Raw genomic sequence first — 26,832 nt, forward strand, 5'->3', positions numbered from 1 at the left:
GGGTAAAATTCAAAAGTTCTAGTTGCTATGCCTCTTTTACTGTATTATACTACCTAACTGTAAATTCAAGTCTTGATATATAATATATATTGCTTTTGTTTGTTTTGATTGTTACAGGTTGTCAAAGGCCCATAGGTCTTTCCAATGGGAAAGCAAAAGTATGCAGTTATAGTGGCTGGTATTACTGTAGTACCTGCCATTTGGACGATGGCTTCATTATACCTGCCCGTCTTGTTCACAATTGGGACACTTCCAAGCACAAGGTATGGTAAAGTGACATTTGCAGTTTGAACAATGCATTTATTTCTTTTGGACATATGTATGCTTTTATGGGGCTCGGTTACTGTATGAAAACTGGGTCCTGAATGTCAGATGCAAAGGTAACCTCAGTTAGCAGAAAAAAAAAAAATCTTAAGCCCCATACACACGATCAGAAATTCTGCCAGCAAAAGTCCGATGTGAGCTTTTGGTCAGAAATTCCGACCATGTGTATGCTCCATCGGACTTTTGCTGGCAGAATTCCAGCCAGCAAAAGATTGAGAGTAGGTTCTCTATTTTTCGGTCGGAAAAAGTTCCGATCAGAAATTCCAATCGTCTTTACAGATTCCGACATGTAAATTTCCTACGTACGCTCAGAAACAATTCAACGCATGCTCGGAAGCATTGAACTTAATTTTCTTGGCTCGTCGTAGTGTTGTATGTCACCGTGTTCTTGGCGGTCGAAAGTTCAGAGAACTTTTGTGTGACCGTGTGTATGCAAGCCAAGCTTGAGCGGAATTCCATCGGAAAAACCAGCCAAGTTTTCTCAGACGGAAAATCCGCTCGTGTGTACGGGGCATAACACACTTACAAACTCAGATGTTTCTGTACTTAAAAAATGGGTACCACATCTCATACTCTTTCAATGCATGTATATATCTATATTAGGTTTTGAATGCCTTTGTCAGGCAACACATGGCTAGCTTTACAGGGGGGAAGAAGGTTGAAAGATAAACTTTGAATACCTGCTTGCATTGATTGGAACAATCAGGCTGTTTAGAGTTGCAGTAACTAGCATTTCCAGTTGTGAGAAACAGTTTTTATCTCACAGACTTTCTTTAAAGGATTGGAAAATCTCTGTGACCTTTAGCATCCGAACATTCATGTATCCATCCATCCATTCATGCACAAAGTAGGAAAGTAAATAAAAGTAGGTACCATTGTAGGAGTTGTTTTGAGCATAGACCGATTTCTCACTACTCGGCCTTCTTGGTATGGGATTAATACCAAATATAGCTGTTGTCAATATGTCATGTATTATCTGTTTCTCCTAGCTGGTTAGTAGGGATGAACTGTGAGTGATTTTGGTGAATTTTTTTTTAGAAACTGAAACCCTTAAAAAATAACTTCACCTTTCCGACATGCTACACGTTACACGTTACCCCCGTATCTAGGGTGTAACATGTTCAGTAACCTGCCCCCTGCACCCCTGATCACCCCCTTCCCCTTGACAGCAGGTGGGGCTCTACCCACACAGCCTTGTCATGCATCCTTGTCAGTGTCATTTGCAGCCTTGTCAGTGTCATTTGCAGCCTTGTCATGCAGCCTTGTCAGTGTCATTTGCAGCCTTGTCAGTGTCGTTTGCCGCCATGTCATGCAGCCTTGTCAGTGTCATTTGCAGCCTTGTCATGCAGCCTTGTCAGTGTCATTTGCAGCCTTGCCGTTTAAAAATGGTGCCGCCGAGATACAGAGCCGGATGTCCTGTGTATCTCGGCGGCTCTCGGCCGTTCTCAGCGGCTTTTGCTGGCTCACGTGGGACTGCAAGAGTGGCCGAAAGCCACTGAAAACATCCGAAAGCTGCCGTGAATGTCTGAATGCGCCCGAAAGGCTCACAATCGGCGGGGGATCGGCTTATAACACGCACCCACGATTTCCCCTGATTTTAAGGGGAAAAAAGTGTGTGTTATTCACTGATAAATACGGTAATATATGGATTTCCAGTAAAAATGTAATCTGGATACAAGACTCTAATCCGGCTGCACCTGGAGTATACTGACCAGTTCTGGGCACCAGTCCTCAGGAAGGATGTACTGAAAATAAGCGAGTACAAAGAAGGGCAACAAAGCTTACAAGCACTGAACTTATTCTCTCTGGAGAAGTGACACTTGAGAGGGGATATGATTTCAATTTACAAATATCATACTGGTGACCCCACAATAGGGATAAAACTTTTTTGCAGAAGGAAGTTTAACAAGACACTTGGTCACTCATTAAGGTTAAACCTCTTTTCTTCTAATTTTAAACTACATTGAAGGTTCTTTACTGTAAGAGCGGCAAGGATGTGGAATTCCCTTCCACCATTGGTGGTCTCAGCCGGGGGGCATTGATAGTTTAAAAAACCGATTAGATAAGCATCCGAATGACCGCAACATACAGGGATATACAATGTAATACTGACATGTAGTCACACACATAGGTTGGACTTGATGGACATGTTACTTTTTTCAACCTCACCTACTATGTACCTATGTGCTTCATTCAAAGTCCCAATCTTTGGTTGCCCCCCCCCCCCATTCCCCGTTTCATATAATTGGGGATGGAGGCAATCAACCTTACCACGTCACCACCTCATTTAAAGTCCCAAGTGTTCTTTCCCCTCTTTCGTATATATATATATGAGAACAGGTAACCACCCCCCTTTCCGTCATAATAATTTAAAAGCTTCCTGCCAATGCTGTATGCATTTTCATTTATTGACAGTGCTGATCCAGAAGCATATATAAGAGCGTTAATAATGTGACCCTGATTTTCAGGTGTCATTTTATGTATAAATGAAGGTATTTTTGCGACAGAGTGGTTTGCAACACTCTCTCTGCTCTGCTCCTCCAGTGATTACTGGAGTGCTAGGCTGTGGAGTGGGAGTGGGAGCCACTCCAACTCTTAGCTTCTCTACTTAGCTACCAGTCCAGGAAAATTATAGCCAAAAAAGCTTTAGCCATAATTCTTCTTTTAAAATAACACCAGCCCAACTATTAGAATTTCTTTTTAACCTTTTCCTAAGATCAAGAATGTGGGGGCATGACCTCAAAATGTTGAACAAAAAGAGCAAGCTTCCAGCAGAGGTAGTGAAGTAAGTAAATTTAAACTTGCTGGGGCAATGGTAGATTTATAGATGAAAAGGTTAAAAAAAAAATAATAATAATAATGAAAGGGGAATAGATGGGCTACTTGGTCTTTTTTCTTTGTCTTTACAGGACAGTTACTACATGTACTTTATCCCATCAAGAACTGAATACTGTAAAGGAAAAAAAAAAGTTTCACTACTGCTTTAGCGTAGGTTCACATTGTTGTGGGTTAGAAACGATTTCAACCCGGTAATACAGTCCGACTTGGGGGGGGGGGGGGGGGGCGATTTGACAGACATCTGTGCGGGTTCCTGCACAGATGTCTATACAAATCGCCTCCTGAAGTTGCCAAAAGTAGTACAGGAATTACTTTTGGGAATCGGTGTGGCGCCGACTTTGTCCGCCGGTGCTATAGCCTCCAATTTGGCATGCGATTTGACATGTCAAATCGCATGCCAAATCATACCAATGTGAACCTAGGCCGAAACTTAACACAGTGTAGATGTTGCCAACCCAAAACGAAAGATGCTGATTTGTGAAAACTGGAGGAATAGAAGAACCATGGAATTACTCTAAGCAACCACACAGGTTCCGCTTTTAGTCTCTAAATGACATGGGGAAAATTAAATCAACATTGCCATTCTCTGCCCTATAGTTTTGCTAAACCAGCCTTGAATATTGATTTTACATGTAAAAACTAAACTGCAAAAAAATTATCCATTTTTCTATTATTGCACGGTAAAACTGAGATGTTGAAGGATTCTTTTCTGCTATCACCTGTTGACTTTTTAGCACATGAAGTAGCCTCTTCTACCATGTAGAAATGTTTACATTATGATAGGTTGAACTAAGCAATGTAAACAAAAAACACCCTTATGAAGAGTTCTGCTGATGACAGTAACCTGAATGGAATTTGGTAAAAAAGTGTTTTGCTATTAAAGTAGAATTGCAGCCAATTTTTTTTTTCTATGTCCTTGTTGCTGATCTCCTACCTTCACCCACTTTGCCATCCATGTTCTTCTGGACTCTGTAGTTCCTCTGTAATTTGCTACTGAACTTCAGCCAGTGGTCTGGTACACCCCCTTGTAGTCCTCTGAAAGCCGAGCAAGAGGAACCAGACATGTTGTGGGCAGGAGGGGTCTTAAAGTCTGTGCCGCCCATTGAGGAGGTGTCCTCCTCTCTCCTCCCTCCTCCTCCTCTGTTCCTGCCAGTCACCACCCCAACTCCACCTCCACTCCGGCCCCCTCCACTCTCTATCCCCCCCCCTTCGCTGCTGCCTGCCTGCTATCTCCGTGCAGAGTGGGGATGATTATCATCAGTAAACCCTTTACTGTCCGGTATTGTATACGAGAACGCTGAGCGCTGATGTCCAGCTCCCCGTTATAGGGGCGCTGTCAATCATAATAACGGCAGGGGCGGGGCATTAGTGCTCAGTGGTCTCGTATACAATACTGGACACCGCGGGAGATTCCCCCCTGTGTATATACAAGGGGATTACTGATGATAATCATCCCAGCTCTGTACTGGTGTTCCCTGACATGCTGGTCCCATGCTGGTCCCTGACATGCTAGTCCCATGGTCTTGTCTGACATGCTGGTCCCCTGGTCTTCCCTGACATGCTGGTCCCCTGGTCTTCCCTGACATGCTGGTCCTATGGTGTTCCCCGACATGCTGGTCCCATGGTGTTCCCCGACATGCTGGTCCCATGGTGTTCCCCCAACATTCTGGTCCTATGGTGGTCCCTGACATTCAGCACTGGTGGACACTGATAAGCTGCACTGGTTTGCATTTATATTAAATGTATTAATTTAAATTTAATGTATTTATTAAATGCATTAAAATAATATTGTATTAATTTGCATTTATATTAAAATTATTTGCATTTATAAGACTGTAACCTATCATACTGTGTGGTATGTATGGCTTGCTGGCTGCATAATGAGGGGTGTGATTTCTGTTAAAGTAGGCGAGTTCACATTTACATGTACAAGCCTAGTATACCTCCCACATTTACTCTCATCCCAAGGATTCATGGGAAATGTAGGCTGATCACAGTTAGAGAGAAGAAGATATGATGCAATTACTAATCCAGCACCTCCTATCTTGCTGGGTGTTGGACCAACCCCAAGACTACTGAAGGGGGCATGCCACCGGTTGACCCGGGGAGGAGATGGTTGTTTGCCAGCCCCCCCCCCCGCCCCAAGAAAAAAAAACACCAGCCACCACTGTTACAATGGCTAAACCTGTAGTTCATGTTCAAACCTTTTTTTTTTTAGAATTGACAATGTTTCTTAAGATTATATATTTTTCCAATACAAAAAAAAGAAGAAGAATAATAAACACTGAAAATGTTACAAAATTCCAAGAGCAATCTGTCATGTCATATACACATTAATTCTCTCAGGTATTGTATAGAGCAGTGATGGCGAACCTTGGCACTCCAGATGTTTTTGAACTACATTTCCTATGATGCTCTTGCACTTTGCAATGTAGTTGAGCATCATGGGAAATGTAGTTCCAAAACATCTGGAGTGCCAAGATTCGCCATCACTGGTATAGAGGCTCTAAATCTGCAGCCAAGTTTAGCTAATACATAGTACATGAACTACTGAGAAATCAGGAAACCAGATGTGTAGAAACATTATAGTAGATTCCTAGCATGTTTAAACCTTGATGGGACTAGGAATGATGCTCTGCTGGACTTAGTAATCTCAAACCATGCAGAGCTTATTACCAATATTTATGTAAAAGAACATCTGGGTTGCAGTGACCATAACATGGTTTCATTAAAGTGGTTGTAAACCCTCCCCCACAATGTTGTCCCATGTAAATCAGCATAAAAAAACCCTAATGAACACTGCTTGTAGATATCTCTTTACTTGCTTAGTATTGTTGTAATCCTTGTTGTTCTGTAGAATGAAGTCACTGAGCACGCTCAGATCTCCCCTGATTTAAGGCACACTCTCTATGTCTTATGTATCTGTTATCAGGACTTCCTATGGCACAACACTGAACTCTGCTAATCACTCAGAGCTTCCTCCTACACACTATGTGACCTCACATACAGTCTAAACTTGGCCATTACTGCAGTCTTATCAGCTGAAGCTGATAAGTCTGACAAAGGAAAACATTAGACATCGGCACAAGTAAATACTATGAAATAAATAAGTAAGCTATGAACAGGGAAGCAGGGTTGCCATAGAAATGTTGGACTAAGAAGGAGGCTTGGTTAACAGTACAGGAAGTGCTCAATGTAAGGGCGGAAATACACTCCACTGTGGACTCAGAAAACAATACTTAAGATGGTGCTGCCTAACCCCTGGAAACAAGTTTTTTAAAGTTTCTTTAAACAGTAAGCAATATGCAATTTGGACTAGATTACAGTGGCTATAGTCTGATCATGACTTAATATAATGGTCTAAATGAAAAGAATTATCAGAGTGGGAGAGTTTACTTCCTCTTTAAGTGCCAGTTCACACCAGCGTGCTCTGAGATTGCATTGCAGTGCAAATCACATGCGATGTCCGCGCGATGAGATTTCAGCCATACAGATAGTATGGGTGATGTTGGATCGTATTCAGACCAAACTCGCACAGGACTCTTTTTTTTTTTTTTTTTTTTTTGGTCTGCACCAGAATCGAAACGCATGGGTGTTCACACAGTAAGTTTGCAGTGCGATATGCAAGCTGAAATGGGGGCGTCATAAAAATGTATTGACACTCCCGGCAATTTGCATATGGCAGTGTGAACTGTTATGTGAGTCGGGGGTGAGATGCAGTGGATTTGCAGGGTTCCTGCATCGCACAAGGGTGAACCGAGCCTTCATTTTAGCTGTAAGCAGCAAACACATACGTGTAAGATAAAAATACTTAACTTTAAGAGCGCAAATTTTCCAAGAATGAGGGTTGCTCTCCAGGACTTAGACTGGGGGGGAATATTGACATCAATGGACACAGAACAGAAATGTGAATTCTTCAAAGTGACTGTATGTAAACTCACTGCAAAGTATATTCCCATGAGCAATAGGTTTTATTTTTAGCCTTTTAAACTTATCTGGTTCACGGCCAAAGTTAAAATGGCTAGAAATAATAAAAAAAAGAGCTTTTAAAAAATATAAAAATGAAGGAACGCCATCATCATTTAAATGTTACAAAGAATATAACAGAATATGTAAAAAGGAAATCAAAGATGCAAAAATTCAAAACAAGCTAAAGATAGAACCCCCAAAATTTCTTCAAATATATTCATAGTAAAAAGGTCAGGTCTGAGTATGTAGGCCCTTTACAAAATAATCTAGAGTGGGTGACGGGGGACAAAGAGGTGGCAAATTTATTAAATACTTTCTTCAGCTCTGTGTATACAAAGAAGCATGGGGGAGCTTATATCCATAATGTGGATGGTAGTGATACAGCCCCAAATGATGCACAATGGCTCAAAAGTGATATGGTCCAGAAATATGTAGACAGAATAAAGGTGGATAAAGCACCCGGACTAGATGGCATCCACCCACAGGTACTAAAAGAATAGAGCTCTGTCATTTCAAAGCCTAATATTTAGGGACTCGTTAATGAGTGCAATAGTACCACTGGATTGGCATATGGCCAATGTGGTGCCTATATTTAACCCCTTGCCGCTGAGCGTACGCAGATGTGCATACTCGGCTTTCGGGGGTTATACTGAGATGATGCCCGCAGCTGCAGGCATCATCCCGGTACTGTTTTTTAGAGCCGGCGATCGGCTTTCCATCGAAGCCCTGATCAACAATCCGCCGCTTCTGGTGGCTAGGGACAGACTGGAATGAAGCCGTAAGCGGCTTCATTCCAGTCTCCTTGACGTAAACATGGAAGTGACATCATGACGTCACTTCCTGTTTACTCGGCTGCCAATGGCGCCGGTTTAAAAAAAATATACAGTATTCAGAATCGCCGAAAAGAGCGATCTGAATACTTTGAAGTGTAAAGGAGAGATTTTTAGACCCCTGATCCCTCCATAAAGAGTACCTGTCACCACCTATTACTGTCACAAGGGATGTTTACATTCCTTGTGACAGCAATAAAAGTGATCAAAATGTTTTTTTTTTAAACAATTTATTAATTTTAAAATAAATAAGATTTTTTTTTAAAAGCGTCGCCGCGAGCTTGCGCAGCAAAGAAAGCGTATACGGAAGTCGCACCCACATATGTAAACGGGGTTCAAATCACACATGTGAGGTATTGCCACGATCGTCGGAGCGAGAACAATAATTATAGCACTAGACCTCCTCTGTAACTCTAACCTGGTAACCGTAAAAAAAATTTAAAGCATCGCCAAGGAGATTTTTAGGTACCGTAGTTTCTCGCCATTCCAAGAGTGCGTGCAATTATAAAGTGTGACATGTTTGGTATCTATTTACTACTATTTACTAACATTATCTTTCACATTATACAAAAAAATTGGGCTAACTTTATTGTTTCGTTTTTTTTTAAATCCATGAAAGTGTCCCTTTTCCCAAAAAGTTGCATTTTAAAACACTGCTGCACAAATACTGTGTGACATAAAATATTGCAACAATCGCCATTTTATTCTCTAGATTCTCTGCTAAAAAAATATATATAATGTTTGGGTGTTCTAATTTATTTTCTAGCAAAAAATACACATTTTAACTTGTAAACACCAAATGTCACAAATGGGCTTAGTCATGAAAGGGTTAAAAAGGATCAACGTCTTTACCAAGTAGCTATAGACCTGTTAGTTTACCTTCTATAGCTGGGAAGATACTGGAGAGTTTAATAAAAGACCACATAGGTGAGTTCTTGCTAAAAAAAAAATATTTGAACCCCTTCAATACCAGGCACTTTCACCCCTTCCCACCCAGAACAATTTTCAGCTTTCAGCACTGTCGCACTTTGACAATTGCACGGTCATGCTACACTGTACCCAAACAAAATTTTTATTGTTTTGTTCCCACAAATAGAGCTTTCTTTTGGTCGTGTTTGGTCACCTCTGCGGTTTTTATTTTTTGCTAAACAAACTAAAAAATACAGCAATTTAAAAAATAAAGGTTTTCTTCATTTCAGTTATAACATTTTGTTTTCTCCCTCACTGATGGGCACTGATGAGGTAGCACTAACGGGTTAGCACTGAGAGGGTTGCACTGATGAGGAGACATTGATATGTAGAATTGATGGGCACTGATATCCAGCACTGATGGACACCAATAGGCGGCATTGATATGCAGCACTGATGGGCACTTATAGGCGGCACTGATAGGTGGCACTGACTGGCGGCTGTAATGAGCACTGGCGAGGTACTGACAGATTTAACTCCTGGACACTGATTGGCACTGACTGGCACTGTGGTGGGCACTGATTGGCATTGATCTGGGTACTGTCATTTTTTTTTTATGGGGCACTGACAGCTTATGGGCACTGACTGGCAGATGTGGTAGCACATATGATGGGGCTGTGCTGATAATCAATGTGCTGGTACACCCCATAGTCTCTCCACAGAACGATTGACGGGTCGCGGCAGCCATCAGACCCACTGGCTCCCGCTGTGTCCAATCACAGTGGGAGTGGCGCTCCAGCAGCATGCGCGCGCCCCCTACACCGCCTGCCCCACCCCCGGGCCACCCTGCTGCACTATATATATGCGCTGGGTGGTCCAGAAGCAGTTAAAGCCACTTTAGATACCTTGTTTCTTATCATTAGGCCTCCAGCCTTCCACTTTCTGTATTTTACCTAGGTGGTGTCATGTATGTACTGGTCTCCTGCAGCCTTTGAATTTACACCTCACACATCCAAGGCTGGGTTTCACTAATAAAAAAACTGCACTTTTTTCATAATATAGAAGAGAACTTTATAACCTCTTCACTGACTTTAAAGAAATTAGAATTATTATTTAATATCATAAATGAAAATTTTTACATATGTGCGTTTTTTTATTAATGATTAATTCTTCAGAACTTTTATTGTTAGGGCTAGCGTACACTGAGATTTGTGTATTGCTTAGATCAGTTTGTGATGCCTTTGACAAATCTGGAATGCAGCATTCAAATCTCGAAAATAGGATTTTACAGAGCAACGCAACTTCAAACTTACCTAAACCTAATATATAAATTGCCCACGTATACTAATTCTTATTATGATAGCTGAACTTTAGCAAAAGCTTGGTCCAGTTATGCAATAAATACAATTAATTTCTACATTTAAATAGCATAAGTACTAGTATCTGGCTTAATATCTGGATACTGTAATCCTCCGCACAACAGTACTCGGGCCTGTAGGGGAATGGGGATCCAGTTAGGGTGCTTTTGCTTTGCACAGTGTCCATGTGAACTCTCACACAGAAGGGGAAAGCACCAGGACAATCTTGTTTATGTGCTGCTTCCCCTTCACTGTCTAATCAGAGTGGGGTAAGTTTCAGAGCATGCTGTGTTGCTTTACTGTAGAATAGCCTGCAGAGACCTGGCTATACAGTGTTAGGGTGACCACATTTCCAAACTGCCAATTTTTGGGGCAGGGAGTGGGTGTCACATCTTTAGCTCTGAGGGTTTCTTGCTGGGACCTGTCCTCCTTCACTTTTGGGGGGAATCACATCCCCAAAAGTGAAGGACTACATGTCCCAGCATGATCCGCTCATATCTAAGGATGTGACTCCCCCACAAAATTGAAGGACTACAAGTCCCAGCATGAACCCCTTAGATCTAAGCGTATGACCCCATAGATTTCACACATTCTTGCTGGGACCTGTAGGGATTGGGGGGGGGGGGATATCACATCTCCCAAAAGTGAAGGGCTACCAGTCCCAGTGTCACTATTCTCTGAAATGGAGGTTTTGAAATTTGTAAGAATTCTCTATTCCCACCTAAATTCTGTTGCCACCTGGAGTGACATCTGGCCGTCTAGCCACGTCTTTCTATTTCCAGTGTGAATCGGAGGGCTGCTCCCCAGTAGTCTGTCAGTTTCAGGAAGCTCTGTGGAAACAGGGTACTTGGCTGTGCTGTGCTGATATACACCAGAGACGGGTGTGAGAGCAGCAGGCTGTGAGGTGTCATATAGCGGGACCAGGGCTCTGCTACAGCCGGGGGGGGGGGGGGTGAGTGGAGGTTGTGTCCTAAGTGGGGCTGTGCGGCGGTGAGGTGTTAGTTACATGTATTGTAAAGGGAAATAATAGTTCCACTGCGGGCTGCCACACAGGGCCACATTTCCAGCAATCTCCAGTGACAGCTCGGATCACCACTGTATTCCGGGACACTGTATTGTTCCAGAATGAAGGTGTCCGGTACCTGGGACAGACCTGCAAAATGCTCGGACAATCTGGAACACGTGGTCACCCTATACGGTTTGATAGAGAGCACAAGACCACTTGAGATTTACAGATCCATTGGTTTGTAAGTCTGTTAACATATTTGTATTTCAGCAGTTTCAGCAAAATGCTATATAGCTCATTTACATAAAACAGACATGCTCTTCAGTACACAATGGCTCACATCAGTTCATACTCTATATTATCACTATTGCAATATAGCTGCAGCAAAAACATAAGTACACACAGGTTCAATAATGGAGTAAAGGTATCACATGATCCTAATTATTGCAGTGAATTTGGAAAAAAAGTATAGCTATGTATTGACAGAAAACAGTAGATAGATAGATGAGTGCTGTCAGGACATTTATTAGGCTTCATTAGCCTACACTGACTGCTCCTAAACTCGAGTTTAGGAGATTTTGGCGTTTTTTTGCCAAAGATCCTAAACTCGACTCCATAAAAGCCTATGTGTCAATGTACACATACTACTGTGGTTAGGTGAGCTTCAACCTCCCTCTCCTGACCATGGAAGAATCGCATCCAGGATAGAAACGTTTTGTGATTTTGCCACGTTTTGCGTTTCCCACGCCCCAAATGTAGGCTAGTGCAGGGCTCGACAAACCCCGGGTGCCTGGTCGCATTTGCGCCTAGAATTCGTGTCCTGGCGACTGGGGCAACGCTGCTGGGGTATCCCATCTCCATTTGGACCCCGAACTCCGCCGCGCAATTGCATCGGGCCGCGCCGGCCAGTAATTGAGGCCGCGGCTTTGCGGCCTTCTAAAATCTTTCGGTAGTCTGGCGCCATCTTGTGGTGGATGTAGATATTACACCCTATTCCAATAATGCTAATTCCTAATGGAGTGAAGCTCCCCTGCCTGTTTTTCACTGCCCGCCCATTTCCTTCCCAAAGTGAAGAGAAGGAAGTGTGACACGGTGAGTGTGGTGGCTGGTAAATGGCTTCTCATTATATTATATATATATATTATTAATTTAATTATATATATATATATATATATATATATATATATATATATATATATATATATATATATATATTTTGTAAAAACTATAAAAAAAAAATATTATTTTAATTAAGGAAAAAAAAGGGGGGGGGGGGGCTGCGGCGCTATCTTTCCCTCACTCGTCTCCATGTCAGGCCAGGGACAGGTCCGGATCGCCGTTACCGACCTGGCTCCTAACTTTTTAAGCTGGCTCCTAGATTCCAAGCAAATTTGTCAAGCCCTGGGCTAGTGTACATATGAAGATTAAAGATTAATTCCTCAATTAATTTTTTTGATCGATCAAAATTCTTTTGATCGGTACTCACCTCTCCGCCGGCTTCCGGGTCTTCAGGGAGTTTAGTCAGAGATCCAGTGACGTCATGGACATCGACATCACCGGACTCCTCCCCCCTTCCCTAAGTGCCTCCGTCTGCTAACAAAGGGAAGGGGGGAGGAGTCCGGTGACGTCGATGTCTGTGGCGTCACCGGGCAGCCTGGACAGTGATGGTAAATATGGATGTGGTTAACTGAGATCATTCAGTGACCTAAGTGTAGGCAAATTTGATAACCTCAGTTTTTTAACATTGTTGTAAAAACAAAATGTAAACACTCTGGTATGTCTGCGTGACTGGCTAAAGTGACGCCTACTTGCCTACTATAAAGGGACTGACCGTCAATATACTAGATACGTTTTATAATTAAAGTTAAACGAATTTTCTACGTTTTTCAATAAAATAGTTTAATATTTAAAAGTTTAATTAAAAAAAATTACGTCAGTGCTACAGTTTGAATCTAAAACGTATTTGTGTGAACTGTGAAGTTAAGTCATGGATTGTGGAAACTAACTAGTGTCAGGTGATTGTATATAGTGTATACCACATTTACCACTGACTAATGCAGAGTTGCAACGCAAGATCAGCTAAAAGTAGTTGGATCTGTATGTGCGTTATAATTAATCGAAATTAGTAGATTAATCAATTGAAAAAAAAAAAAGATTAATTGAACACAAAAATTTTAATCAGTAACAGCCCTAATATATATATATATATATATATATATATACACACACACACACACACACACACACACACACACACACACACACACACACACACACACACACACACACACAGGGTAGAGTGTTGTAGAGCTGCCACGACAAGTCAACGTAATCTATTACGTCGACTACAAAAATACGTCGATGTGCGTGCAGGGCGTCGATGCGTCACAGTGCTTAGTATCTACCGCTGTCCTCCATGCTGCCGTCCCCCTCTCTCCCCCCGTGCCGCCGTCCCTAGGGGTGCAACGGATCGTCACCGATCCGTGATCCGAATGGGTCACCCCGCTCGGATCGGCACATGCCGCGATCCGCGGAGCGCTCCGCAGTCTCGGCCTTAGAAGAGGCCATGGCTTCGGCCTAGCTCCGAACCATCTTTCTACACCCAGGCGTTTACAATGTGTTCGCTCCAACGGAGCGATCACTTGTAAACAACAAACCGGCGCCAGCCCAATACTCTGCAATACAATACAATACTCTGCAATACAATACAATACTCTGCCAGCCAATGCAATACAATACTCTGCCAGCCTCTGCAATACAATATTTTGCCAGCCAATGCAATACAATACTCTGCAATACAATACTCTGCCAGCCAATGCAATACAATACTCTGCCAGCCTCTGCAATACAATACTCTGCAATACAATACTCTCAAGGTTATCCAAAGCATTAATTAGCTAATCAAAAAAACAAAACACTAGATTCATAAACAAAAAAAATAATAATAATAATAATCGGATAGTCATTGACTAATCGAAAAAATAATCGATAGATTAGTCGACAGACAAATTAATCGTTAGTTGCAGCTCTAGAGTGTTGTGCAGTATAGAACATTCTGCGGTGCAGTGTACACTATAATGTACAGAATTAAGTGTTGTGGGCTATACATTTTATTGTACAACACAGTGTACAGAGTGGATACAATATATAGTACAACGTATAAAGATTAGTGTAGAATCTACAGCACAGTGAAGAGAAAGGAGACGTGTGCCATACTCAATATAGAATACACAGGTTATTTCTTCTCATCGAATAAGCATCTCATCAATATGCTGCACCATTTTGTAATTCTATTTACTTTTATTCTATAAATACTTTCTGGTGAAATCTCTCTAATGCAGTCTTAAGAAAAGAAAATGTCAGTACAAATACCTTTAATTTTAAATTTCTGAAAAATTAATATTTATTTTCTGTTCCAAGCCTTATTTGTTCTACAATGCACTTTGCTGTCGTGGTTAAGGGTTATTTCTGATTAAGCTGAACTTACATTGGTACAATATGTCTGCAGAAGATGACATTTAAAATCTAAAAAAAAAAATCCTTTCTGCCACAATTTGCCTTCCTGAAATGGCACAATTTAGCTCTGTCTCAGTGTAAACATGGACTTAAGGGCCTGGAAGCCTAATGGCATTGCTCAATATATCATTTTCCATCAATCTAGTCTCAAGTGTCATGAACAAAATTTCCTCCTGCTTAAGAATGGAATACATTAGCAGGAGCTATTTCATCTTTTTTTTTTTCCTACTCCATTTGAGTGAATACATAATGGCAAAGAAAAAAAGGTTCAGTGAATTCTGGTAATTAATTTAACATAGTTAGCCTGTCTGGTGTATATTGTATATCTTCCTTTAAAATATAATACATTTAGGATCTGATGAATACAATTGTGTTTCATAAAAGCTTGTGTTACTTTGTCATAAGGGGTCTGCTTCACGAGAGAAGGAAAGCCTAACTTTATTTCATTTATTCATAGGGGGCAGAGACTTTATAGAGTCAGGTGGCCAGCCATTCATTTTACTTTTTCTACTGTCTTAAAGATAAATTATTGTATAGGTGACAGTCATTGCAACCAGTAGTGTATACATCTGCAACTAATCTGATCAGTATGAAACTGACGTTATCATCCTACTGTATAACACATAATCTGTTCTTTGTCAGATATCTCCTTCTTCTCCTTCTTCTCCTTCTCCTCCTTCTCCTCCTTCTCCTTCTTCTCCTCCTCCTTCTTCTCCTCCTCCTTCTCCTCCTCCTTCTTCTCCTTCTCCTCCTCCTTCTCCTTCTTCTCCTCCTTCTCCTTCTTCTCCTCCTCCTTCTCCTCCTCCTTCTCCTCCTCCTCCTTCTCCTCCTCCTTCTCCTCCTCCTCCTTCTCCTTCTCCTCCTCTTTCTCCTCTTTCTCCTCTTTCTCCTCCTTCTCCTCCTTCTCCTCCTTCTTCTCCTTCTTCTCCTCCTCCTTCTCCTCCTTCTTCTCCTTCTTCTCTTTCTCCTCCTTCTTCTCCTTCTCCTCCTTCTCCTCCTTCTTCTCCTTCTCCTCCTCTTTCTCCTCCTTCTTCTCCTTCTTCTCCTCCTTCTCCTCCTTCTTCTCCTTCTTCTCTTTCTCCTCCTTCTTCTCCTTCTCCTCCTTCTCCTCCTCTTTCTCCTCCTTCTCCTCCTTCTCCTCCTTCTTCTCCTTCTTCTCCTTCTTCTCCTCCTTCTTCTCCTTCTTCTCTTTCTCCTCCTTCTTCTCTTTCTCCTCCTTCTTCTCCTTCTCCTCCTTCTCCTCCTTCTTCTCCTTCTCCTCCTCTTTCTCCTCCTTCTCCTCCTTCTCCTCCTTCTCCTCCTTCTTCTCCTTCTCCTCCTTCTTCTCCTCCTTCTCCTCCTTCTCCTCCTTCTCCTCCTTCTCCTCCTTCTTCTCCTTCTTCTCTTTCTCCTCCTTCTTCTCCTTCCACATTTCAAGGTCAACGCCCTCTTCCTCATATCGGCATTGTTTTTAGCGAATAAAAAGTGCTATGGTAATGCACAAGTGCCAGTGTGCCTCCGCTTTATGCTTGTTTTTCAGTACTAGTTTTACCCTGAATCGAAATGGGCAGCAAGGCTGATATATGGTGTGTGATATGGAAGTCCTCAGTAGAGTCTGCTCTATGCCCACACGTGTACTGACTTCTTCAGGTCCTTTTCTACTTTTATCGCTAATTTTAGCGCTCCGTAGTGCATTTGATAAACAGCTACAGATTTCTAACTCCTCTTCTAGTCCACTATGCTCCTGATCCTGAGGATGCTGGTAACACTGCATTAAATTAGGATCTGCATCATCAAACCTTTTTGTCAGACTTTATTAAGTCTCCAATGACAGGTATAGCTACTTTCCCTGAAAGGTAAAGCTCATCTTTAGGAATGCAGCTTAGTGATTTGGGCAGATTTACAGTTCTGGTTTTGAAAGCACAAAGAAGGTATTCTTTGTTCTTGTCCCCACCCTCCTCAAACAACTGTGAAAACGAAATACTGACCAGCATTAGTGTAGTGAAGGCATTTTATGGAAGTATAATTAATATGAATAATATTGTTCACAGTTTTTGTTTAATTTATGCTTATAGTAAACTTTCATTACTGTTTAAGACAAAAATATAAAAATGAAACCTTGAGATGCTTTAATGCAGGGGTGTCAAACTCATTTTTATTGTAAGGCTGCATCAACATTATGTCTGCCCTCAAAGTGCCAGTTGTATCTGTAAGACATCAAATGTCCCCCATAAGTCCCCCATTTCCCCTTAAATCCCAGTGCACCCTCTTTACCTTGTGCTGCTGCAGGGGAGTAGCTAGGGGCAGAGTTGGGAAGCAGAAAGTGCAGATTCTGGAGGAGAACATAAGAGGGCTGGAGTCAGCTGCCGGAGTCTACTGAATGCTGAGACAAGGGGGTTCTGCGGCTGCTCAGGATCTGTAGGAGGACTTCTGTCTGCCTCTTTGCTGTCAACTGCCAAGACAGGGTGGCAAAGATGAGCCTCTCTGAAGTTGCATGGAGAAGTGCAGGATCTAGTAGAGGAGGTCTGTCCTCCGACTGCATGAGAGGGGTGCTACAGCAGAGGTGCAAGGGCCACATGGAATGGCATGGTGGGCTGAATTCAGCCCATGGGCTTTGTGTTTGAAACATGTGCTTTAATTAGAACAGCATCTGCTCTATACTCCAGTCTTTCATCCAGGTACCGCTTTAATGCACCACCCCCACTCTATTTTATAAGTAATGCACTGATGTGGGGGACCCTGTTTGTAATGCACACCCTGTACAGGCTTCTTGCTGTCTATAACATACAAAAAGCTTTATATAAAAATATGGCTGGTCTCACCAATTAGATTCAACCCTGAATTGTGAACATGACTAGTGATTGCAGTGACAGAGAAACTTAGACTGGCCATACACCTATAGATTATCTGCAGATTTTCTATGGTCAGATGGAAAAAGTGAAACAGATTCCTCCATCTACGCTGAACTGTGTGGATGGAAGAATCTCCCACTGGCCCAAGCTTCCATATCTTGCTAGTCGGCCCCACTGGCTCTCACAATACCTGAACATTTTGATTGAGTGCATGCATTGTTTAGGTTGAGAGCCAGCGGGGCCGACTAGCAAGATACTGAAGCTTGGCCCAGTGGGAGATTCCTCCATCCACACAGTTTAGCATACATGGAGAAATCTGTTGCACTTTTTCCATCTAACCATAGAAAATCTGCCCATAATCTTTTGGTGTATGGCCAGCTTTACACGGCACATATTTTAGCAAATGCATTCCCAGTGACCTTGTCATTCTGCCTGGGATCTGTCTGCGGGGGGTAACAGAGAATTTAAAATAAAGTTGGTCATACGCTATAAGATTTGTCTTGGAGAAATTTACCGATTCCCCCATCCACGATAAACAGCATAGATGGCGGAATCTTCAATGGCAGCTGTTGTATTCTGACAGCTGTTCAGCCAACAGTTTTCCACCTGGCTCCTTAGATTTTCAGATCAAAGATCTCAGGCAGGAGAATGCTGACAGAGCCACCCAGAGCTCAAATTTCAGTAACCAGATAATATTCCCTCCTTGTTTGGCCTGCTTAAATTAAGTTTGTGCTGAGGGAATTATGCAGGCTACCAATGCTTATCACCTTTTGAAAATGCTGGTTACCTGGCTTTGTTTAGCGTCAACATTTTCTAAGTCAATAACTAGGAAAAAGCATGCAGCATTAAGTCGGAACTTCTAAAGCTTGTTGAGCGACTCAAAAAAATCTCCTCTTACGTCTTTTTCCAGGTATCCAAGCAAGCAAAAGAGTTCTTGGAATATGTCTATGAAGAGCCATTGATTGACGTGCAGCAGGAGAACCCACTACTCTACAGGCATGTTGATGCATTGACTCAAGTTGTGCGTTTGAGACAGCAGTTGAAGTCACTCCGGGCTTATCTTTTTAGTTGCCGAGCAGTGGTGGCCGAAGACCTACGTAGAAGGTGGGTTTCAACAATGACCTGTCACCAAAACTGGAGCACATTATAATTGCTAAAAGCCACTTAATTGAAAATAAGAGGAGTGAATTGCTGTAAGTAACAGTCTGCATGCAAGGAACAAACACAATGCTGACTTTTTTTACCATACAGGACAAATTTCAACAAGCAGCAGGCCCAATGCATTAGAAGGCTTAAAACAAACATGTTGTTTGTCTGTCTATTAATGGCAAAGCAACTGGTTTTCTTTATTCTTCTCTGATCCAGAGCAGTATAGACAGTACTCGTCCTTCCTTTGTTCTACTGCTCTTTTGAGCATTGAGAGTCGAAGGAAGTACTCATTACATATGAGTGTGGAGACGCATACGAGTTATCCAAGTGTGTGCTATAGACCCTCTGTTATAGTGTCCTATGGAGAGGAGTCCATAGCTTCATATAAGCTGAAACTCATAGCATACACAGGACTCATCTTTCGTTCCCAGTGGCTGAACAGAATAGCGAGAGAGTATTTGCATCTGTTTTTCTATGCATGAAAAAAAAGCACAAATTCTTTATAAATGATATATAAAGTGATTGTAAAGATTGTTTCTTTTTTAGGAATAAACATTTTATACTTACCTGCTCTGTGCAGTGGTTTTTCACAGAGCAGCCCCAAACTCCCTATTTTGGGGTCTCTCGCTGGTGCTCTTGGCTCCTCCTCCCTTCCAAGTATCCCCATAGCAAGCTGCTCCACCCCACCCCTGCTCCATTCTCATAGGATTGACACCAGCACTAGCCAATGGCTTTTGCTGCTGAATCTGGATCGAATGCTGGATCGAGGTTAGGCTCAGGTAAGTATTTGGAGGGAGGGAACTGAACATGAAAGGTTTTTTTTTTTCTTTCTTAGCCTCTAAAACTACTTTAACACCCTTATAGTACATGCCAGCTGAATTATGCTCACAGTTTTTAAGAAAGAACGCCAAAAGATGAGTTCCACCTAGCCTTGTTGAGTGCTTCTAAATCAGGAAGTATAGGAAGCGTAGGAAGTATTAAAGGGAAAGCATAATTTACAAAGGGGCGTTCAAGTCAAACCAGGACTTTTGAGTTTATATAATAAAAGAACACATTTCAAGGTGTGGAAACTGCATTTATTTTTCGACATACTCCCCTGCTATATTTATGTGTATACATTTATCCCAGCGTTTGCCTGGAAAACTTTGCCTGAGCCATCCTAGAACAGCCTACTTCACTTGATCATTGGTGCTGAAATGCTGATTTGGACTCAGTATGCGATCGCTCCACTGATCCCCACTCACTGTGCAGAGATGGACCTGTCAGAGTCCCGCTCTCCTCTATGGGGAGATCGGATGAAAACTAACCGCCTGTCTGTTCATCCAAAATAAAAGGGCGTCCGATCAGGTCCGCCCGAAAAACTGGCAGGTGGACCCGATCGGACTGCCCCTGAGAAAGGACCCTTACTGTGTTAGCGACCCTTATTTGCATTCAAAACGGCCCTTCCTGTCACACTGGTATGTGTGACATTACTGAGGGCTGTCAGTGTAGAGCTACCCTTCCTTGCACATTTGAAATGTCTTGTCCTGACCATTTACTTTTCTGCACTGCAAAAAAAGTGATACAATTTGAACAGTAATATGACTGGGTAGTGAAACAACAGTGACTTAAAGTGGAATTAAACCCCTCTATCGTTTTCATTCAAGGAGGCTGCCATATTGGCCTCTAATAATTCTTCAACTGCCATAATGCTGCACATGTGTCAGTTATGACACCAGCCATTGGATGGTTTGAAAGTTTGGTTGAGAGCTAGGGCTGCAACGGATCGTCGCCGATCCTTGATCCGAACCGGTCACCTCGCTCGTATCGGCACATGCCGTGGTCCGCGGAGCGCTCCACGGTCTTGGCCTTAGGAAAGGCTGTGGCTTCGGCCTAGCTCCGAAGCGGCAGCCATCTTTATACACCCAGGCGTTTACAATGCGATCGCTCCAACGGAGCGATCACTTGTAAACAAACCGGCGTCATGTCATGACGCCAGTTCCTCTCTCTGTACTAATCTGTACAGTGGAGGGGAGAAATCGGATGGAAGCAGCCATCCCTCCATACCCTGCCAATACCCAGCAATACCCTGCCAATACCCAGCAATACCCTGCCAATACTCTGCAATACCCTGCCAATACTCTGCAATACCCTGCCAATACTCTGCAATACCCTGCCAAAACTCTGCAATACCCTGCCATACTCTGCAATACCCTGCCAATACTCTGAAATACCGAGCAATACCCTGCCAATACTCTGCCATACCCTGCCAATACTCTGCCATACCCTGCCAATACTCTGCCATACCCAGCAATACCCTGCCAATACTCTGCAATACTCTGCCATACCCAGACAATACTCTGCCATACTCTGCAATACCCAGCCATACTCTGCAATACCCAGCCATACTCTGCAGTACTCAGCCATGGTCAGCCGTACCCAGCCATACTCAGCCAATATTACAGTGGAGGAGATTGAGAATATTACAGTGGGGACTATATGGTGGTGGAATTTTCACAGGTTTTTGCAAATTCAATTATTATTTGCTGATCCGAAAAATGGTCCGATCTGTGACTCTGATCCGAGGAACAGATGGAAAATGGTCCGATCTGTGAGTTTTTTGATCCGTTGCACCCCTATTGAGAGCACAACCAATGTGAAAGTTAGCATTTCCGGCATGCCGGGAATGTAAGTGTTTTTTGAAACTGTGTTTACTCCCGCTTTAATGATCAAGCCATCTTCATCCAGCTAGCTTCATTTGTTTAAATTGCAACACTTTGCAATGCAGTAAATCCTTGTTTGCTTACAGTGCTACCCTTACCTCTCCCAGTCTGAATGCTAATGCAAAGGAGATTACAGGAGGATACTATGAAGACAGGTTGCTGCACTACTTAAAAATTAATTTAAAGTGTCTTTAATTAATAAATGACAGGTAATGACAGATCTTTTATATTTAAAAAAAATGTGTATAGTGAGAATGAGTGCTACGCTAACAAAATCAAAACAGCTGCAACAGACCATGTGATATAAGTACATAAATAAAATAAAAATGTAGACCTAATAAAGCTCTATCATTTAAAAAGAATGACCACCTAACACAAGATCACATAAAGAAATAAAGAAAAAAGAAGAAAAAAAAGCCCACTTTAATCAAAGTGATCCAATCCAGATGTGTATGCAGCGAAAGATCACAAATGCAACATAAATTTCATCAATCAAGCTGTGCTGTGTCCAGACCTCCACCCAGTGATCAAATACAAGGCTTACCAGACAAAACTGACCATCCACTACAGATAGGTCAATTTACGTATGTAAGATAACGATATCCTCTGATTCTCAATGGTAGTGTATCATCCTAGGCAATAACAGAGAATACCCTGGTAACCATTCCTCCACAAACAGTATGTTAGAGATAAAAAGAGAGACCCCTCGTAATGTATCTCTGTGTATCTCTGTGTAACTCAATTTATTCCAAGTAAAAACTTTATCTCCAGATTAAAAGCACTTGTCACAAGGAAAATTCTGCAGATACATAAAAGATCACTTCCCGAATGATTCAGATATTAATGTAGTGATGTCACAGCTGGCTCCTCCCTACATGTTTCGTCCTACCTGATGTCATCTGGGGCACGGAGACCACGCTGGACCATCACTCAGATATAGGAAGCAGAGAAGCCAAGCCTTGGTTTGGATCCTATTGCATTCCCAATTGACAAGGCTAGAACAAAAAAAATGCAGTAAATCAAGAACCACATCTCTATATATAAAAAACAAAACAAATCCTGAATAGCTTTATATCGTTATAACATTACATTAGATGCATTAAAAACTAACACATTCATAAAGAGGCATAAATTCTTTATCAAAAGGGGGGATTGCAAGTGTGAATTAATCATAAACTATCATAATTTCCACCAGAAAATACTTTGAAAAATCTTTTATATTTGCCTACACTTACATTTAAGCTTACAAATGCAGCAACAAACAAAACTACATCTTACTCTACAGTACTTGTTTAATTTTCAATTAAGTATGACTAAGCTAAGATTTATTTTCCCATGTGATGTGATGCCAGCCTCAAATCTGAATCTTAAGGTGAAACTAAATTTAGTTTTTAACATCCTTCAGTAGAGGGAAAAAAATTAAGCGAACCAAATCTGCAGTCCACACTTCTGTGTGTCTGAATGACATTTAATAAATAGCCAGCAAGCATGACCAATGGAAGTCCTCTGACAATCGTATAAACAAAGACCAACCTTCTGTTAATACTGCTGTCTGGGAGCTAAAAGGCAACTTGATTAATGATATTGGGACACTCCTGCATTTACTATTGTTATTTTTCTGCTCTCATCCTTATTAGGAAAGTTCTATGCAGCTTTAGAAGGCTCCTATATTTGTAAAAGACACTATTAACATTTTCCCTACTTTCATTTGAATGTGTTTGGGGTAAAGGATTCATGAGGGATACTGCAGAATTGTATATATACTTTGCATATAAATTGCATTTGATAATAAAAAAAAAATGTTTAACCACTTCCGGACCGGCTCGCGCCGATATACGTCGGCACTTTGAAGAGGGTTATCATTGTTATGCCAGCAACCAGCTACCATAACCCCAGTATCCTCTTCTTCAGTGAGCGGTACGCTTTAAGATAAAAGTGATCTCTGTGGCAGATTTGAAGCAAGATCACTTCCCCCCCACTTCGCCCCCCTCCTGCCGCTTTCCGTTGCCCACTGCCGCTTACTGGAGCCATCGGTAGTGGCGGAGGAGATCGGGTCCTCTTCCTGGCTTGATATGGAGATGGGTTAGGGGAAGATGGTCTCCACCCATCTCCATACCATTGCAGGGCTGAAGCGATGTCAAAACACCACTTCCACCCATAGCTCTTAAAGTTAAATTTTATTTTAATAATATATTATTATTTTTATTTATTTTTTATTGCAGTTTAGTGTAAATATGAGATCTGAGGTCTTTTTAACTCCAGATCTCATATTTAAGAGGTCCTGTCTTGCTTTTTTTCTATTACAAGGGATGTTTACACAAGTGACACCATTTTTTCTTTATAAAAGAACAGTGTAAAAATAAAAGGTAAAATGAATAAGAAAAAAAATAATAAATGCGCCCTGAAACCGGTGTTCAAACCACACATGTGAGGTATCACTGCTACAATCAGCTCAAGCAAACATTCACATGGAGTTTGGGAACTAACATGATTGAGAAGAAGTTTTCTAGCACTTTAAAAAAAAAAATTTAATGTCCATCTTTGCACTTTATTCATTGCAAAAGTCACTTGTGTTTTTGCTTAGCATGCCCAACACAACATTTTGTGAATCAGAAGCAGCATTCACAGCCTAGAGTTAACTGCTTAGTCATTTCATAGCCTCATATAGAGTTCTAGGCTGTCTCTCATTCAATAAGATTTTTTTTTATTGCTCAAAGGGAGACCACAGTATCTTAAAAATAATTGCACAAATTATACAATAAGGGCTATACAAGCCGTTTTGTACGTTAAAGTCATGTTTTTTCTTTGGTCAACCTGCCATGGTTTTCTGGTAATGTCGACAAAAATGTAATTCCTTGTTCCTTATAACAGAATCTTCCTGTAATTGGGTCATTACCTCGCCTAGATGTCTGCACAGAGCTTAACAACATATTATAGATTGATGGCTGTCTTTAACCAGTTTCCGATCAGCGCACTCCAATGTACATCGGCAGAATGGCACGGGCAGGCATATTGGCGTACAGGTACGTCCATTTTTAAATGCTGCCCTGCCATCACGTGTGCGCCACCGGCGGTGCGCTGGCGTGCCGGTCGGGACCCCGTGAGTCCGGTTGTGGGTCCCGCAGACTCGATCGCCACGGGGATACCCGCGATCGTCTCACGGGGCAGCTGAATGGGGAGATGCAGTTGTAAACAGCATCTCCCCGTTCTGCCTAGCAACAAGTGATGCTGATCTCTGCTCCATGTGATTGGAGCAGAGATCAGTGTTCACTAGCACAAAGCCCAGCCCCCCACAGTTAGTAACACGCTCCTAGAAACACTTAACCCCTACACTGCCACCCCCTGGTTAACCCCTTCACTGCTAGTGTCATTTACACAGGAATCAATGCGTTTGTATAGCATTGATTGCTGTATAAATGACAATGGTCCCAAAAATGTGTCAAAAATGTCCGATGTGTCCGGCACAATGTCAGTCACAATAAAAATCGCTGATCGCTGCCATTACTAGTAAAAAAAAAAAATTATTAATAAAAATTTTTTTTACAAAAATATGTAGAAGAATACGTATCGGCCTAAACTGAGGGAAAAAAATGTTTTTTTATATATTTTTGGGGGATATTTATTATAACAAAAAGTAAAAAATTATGCGTTTTTTTTCAAAATTGTCGCTCTATTTTTGTTTATAGCGCAAAAAATAAAAACCGCAGAGGTGATCAAATACCACCAAAAGAAAACTCTATTTGTGGGAAAAAAAGGATGTCAAATTTGTGTGGAAGCCACGTCGCATGACTGCGCAATTGTCAGTTAAAGCGGCGCAGTGCCGAATTGCAAAAAGTGGTCTGGTCTTAAGCAAGCAAAATGGTCCGGTCTGAAAGTGGTTAAATATGACATGTTATTGTTGGGTTTATTGCACTTGGAGTTGGCACTTATTTTGAAAGGCATCAGCTAGTGCACCAGAATTATCTATTCCAATATCTACCTAATGGAAGCAGGTAAAATAAAAAGAAAAAAAAACTTGTAAAAAGTGATCTGGAGAAGATTTTGTCTTCAACAAAACAGGATAATCACAATCATGGTAATTAAAGTGCACATACAGCTGCAGTTAACTGTGTTTGCCTATGTGTCACCATGCAGTGAACTCAATTTTCCTGATCTCTATAGTGGCTTTATGTTTTATAAGCTATACTATACCATTTAGACCAGAGGTATTGAATTAAAATTCACGGAGGTCCAGTCACATCAACATCATCCCTATACATTATGCCCCCACTTCACAGCAGTATCTTCTTCAACCCCCTTCACAACACTCCCCCCAATATTATCAGTTCCCATTCACATTACTGTCCTCTGCCCCCTTTATATAAGCCTCCTACTCCTTTACATTGCTGTCCTCATCCCCCTCTTCAAATCAACCCATTCACATCCCTGTCGTCACCCCCCTCCCCTTTGTATTACACCTCCTCCTTCAGATTCCTGTCCACTGCCCCCCTTTATATCAGTCTCTATTCCTGTCCTCACCCCCCCTCCCTTACGTTCCTGTCCTCACCCCCCTTTACATTCATGTCCTCACCCCCCTCCCGTCCCCCATCAGCTACACAGCGGGGCCCGGGCATCATTATAGTTCGCTACTGCATTTTAGAAAAAAAAATTCTAAACTCCTCCCCCACTCCTTCTTGCTTATGGAGGGGGGTATATCATTTTCCTGGGCCCCATCAGGTCAACACAGGTGCCCATGAGGGGAGCGCAGCGGCTATTTCTTTATTTTCAGGGTACATTTGCATCATGATGTCCCACTATTCTGTTAGACCCGACTGGCGGAGTGATACTGTAATTCTCTGTTCAGCTCCTGGCTGCAGTCCTCGCGAGATGTGAAGAAGTTTTGGTGGCTGACAGGGAAGAGCGTGGCTGCACTGGACACATTTAGTGGGAAATAGAGCATAGAATCCTCACTGTGTCCTATTATGTATCTCACAGCACAGCAGGTTATCAGCATTACAATTCTCACACAGGCAGAAGAATAAGCAGGGGCTCTATCATGGCTCTGTCATGGCTCTAGTTCACATTGCTTTTGGATGCTGACTTTGTTATGGCTGTGCTGTGTTACAGTCTGTTACATACAGCCATAAGTTAACAAAGTCAACACCCAAAAGCAATGTGACAGAGCCATGATAGAGCACCTGCTTACTGTGCTGCCAGTGTGATTATCATAATGCTTATGTTCATAGGAAATGGTGAGATGCTACACTTCATGTGGGGGAGCAGTACACGTGCAGCGTAGCTGCATTTTTACTGCCCCCCAAATCAATCCCCTTTAACCGCTTCCTGTCCAGCGACATACCAGTACATCGTTGGATTGGAAGGGTGATATCCTGGTCATCACTACCGTAATGATCAAGATAT

The 26,832-nt window shown here is 42.0% G+C and overlaps 1 protein-coding gene across 1 annotated transcript in view; it reads left to right on the top strand.

The window, feature by feature from the left end:
* Positions 1–26,832, top strand: part of PLEKHM3 (pleckstrin homology domain containing M3) — a 291,262-nt gene that overhangs the window by 111,299 nt on the left and 153,131 nt on the right. Inside the window, exons 4-5 of the mRNA XM_077448491.1 lie at positions 118–263; positions 18,492–18,685. Of these exons, the coding sequence (XP_077304617.1) occupies positions 118–263; positions 18,492–18,685 (340 nt within the window). The remainder of the gene's footprint in view (positions 1–117; positions 264–18,491; positions 18,686–26,832) is intronic.

This window comes from Lithobates pipiens, unplaced genomic scaffold (genome assembly GCF_037356315.1).
Source record: "Lithobates pipiens isolate NorthernLeopardFrog02 unplaced genomic scaffold, aLitPip1_a1.2 Scaffold_22, whole genome shotgun sequence".
NCBI lineage: Eukaryota > Metazoa > Chordata > Amphibia > Anura > Ranidae > Lithobates > Lithobates pipiens.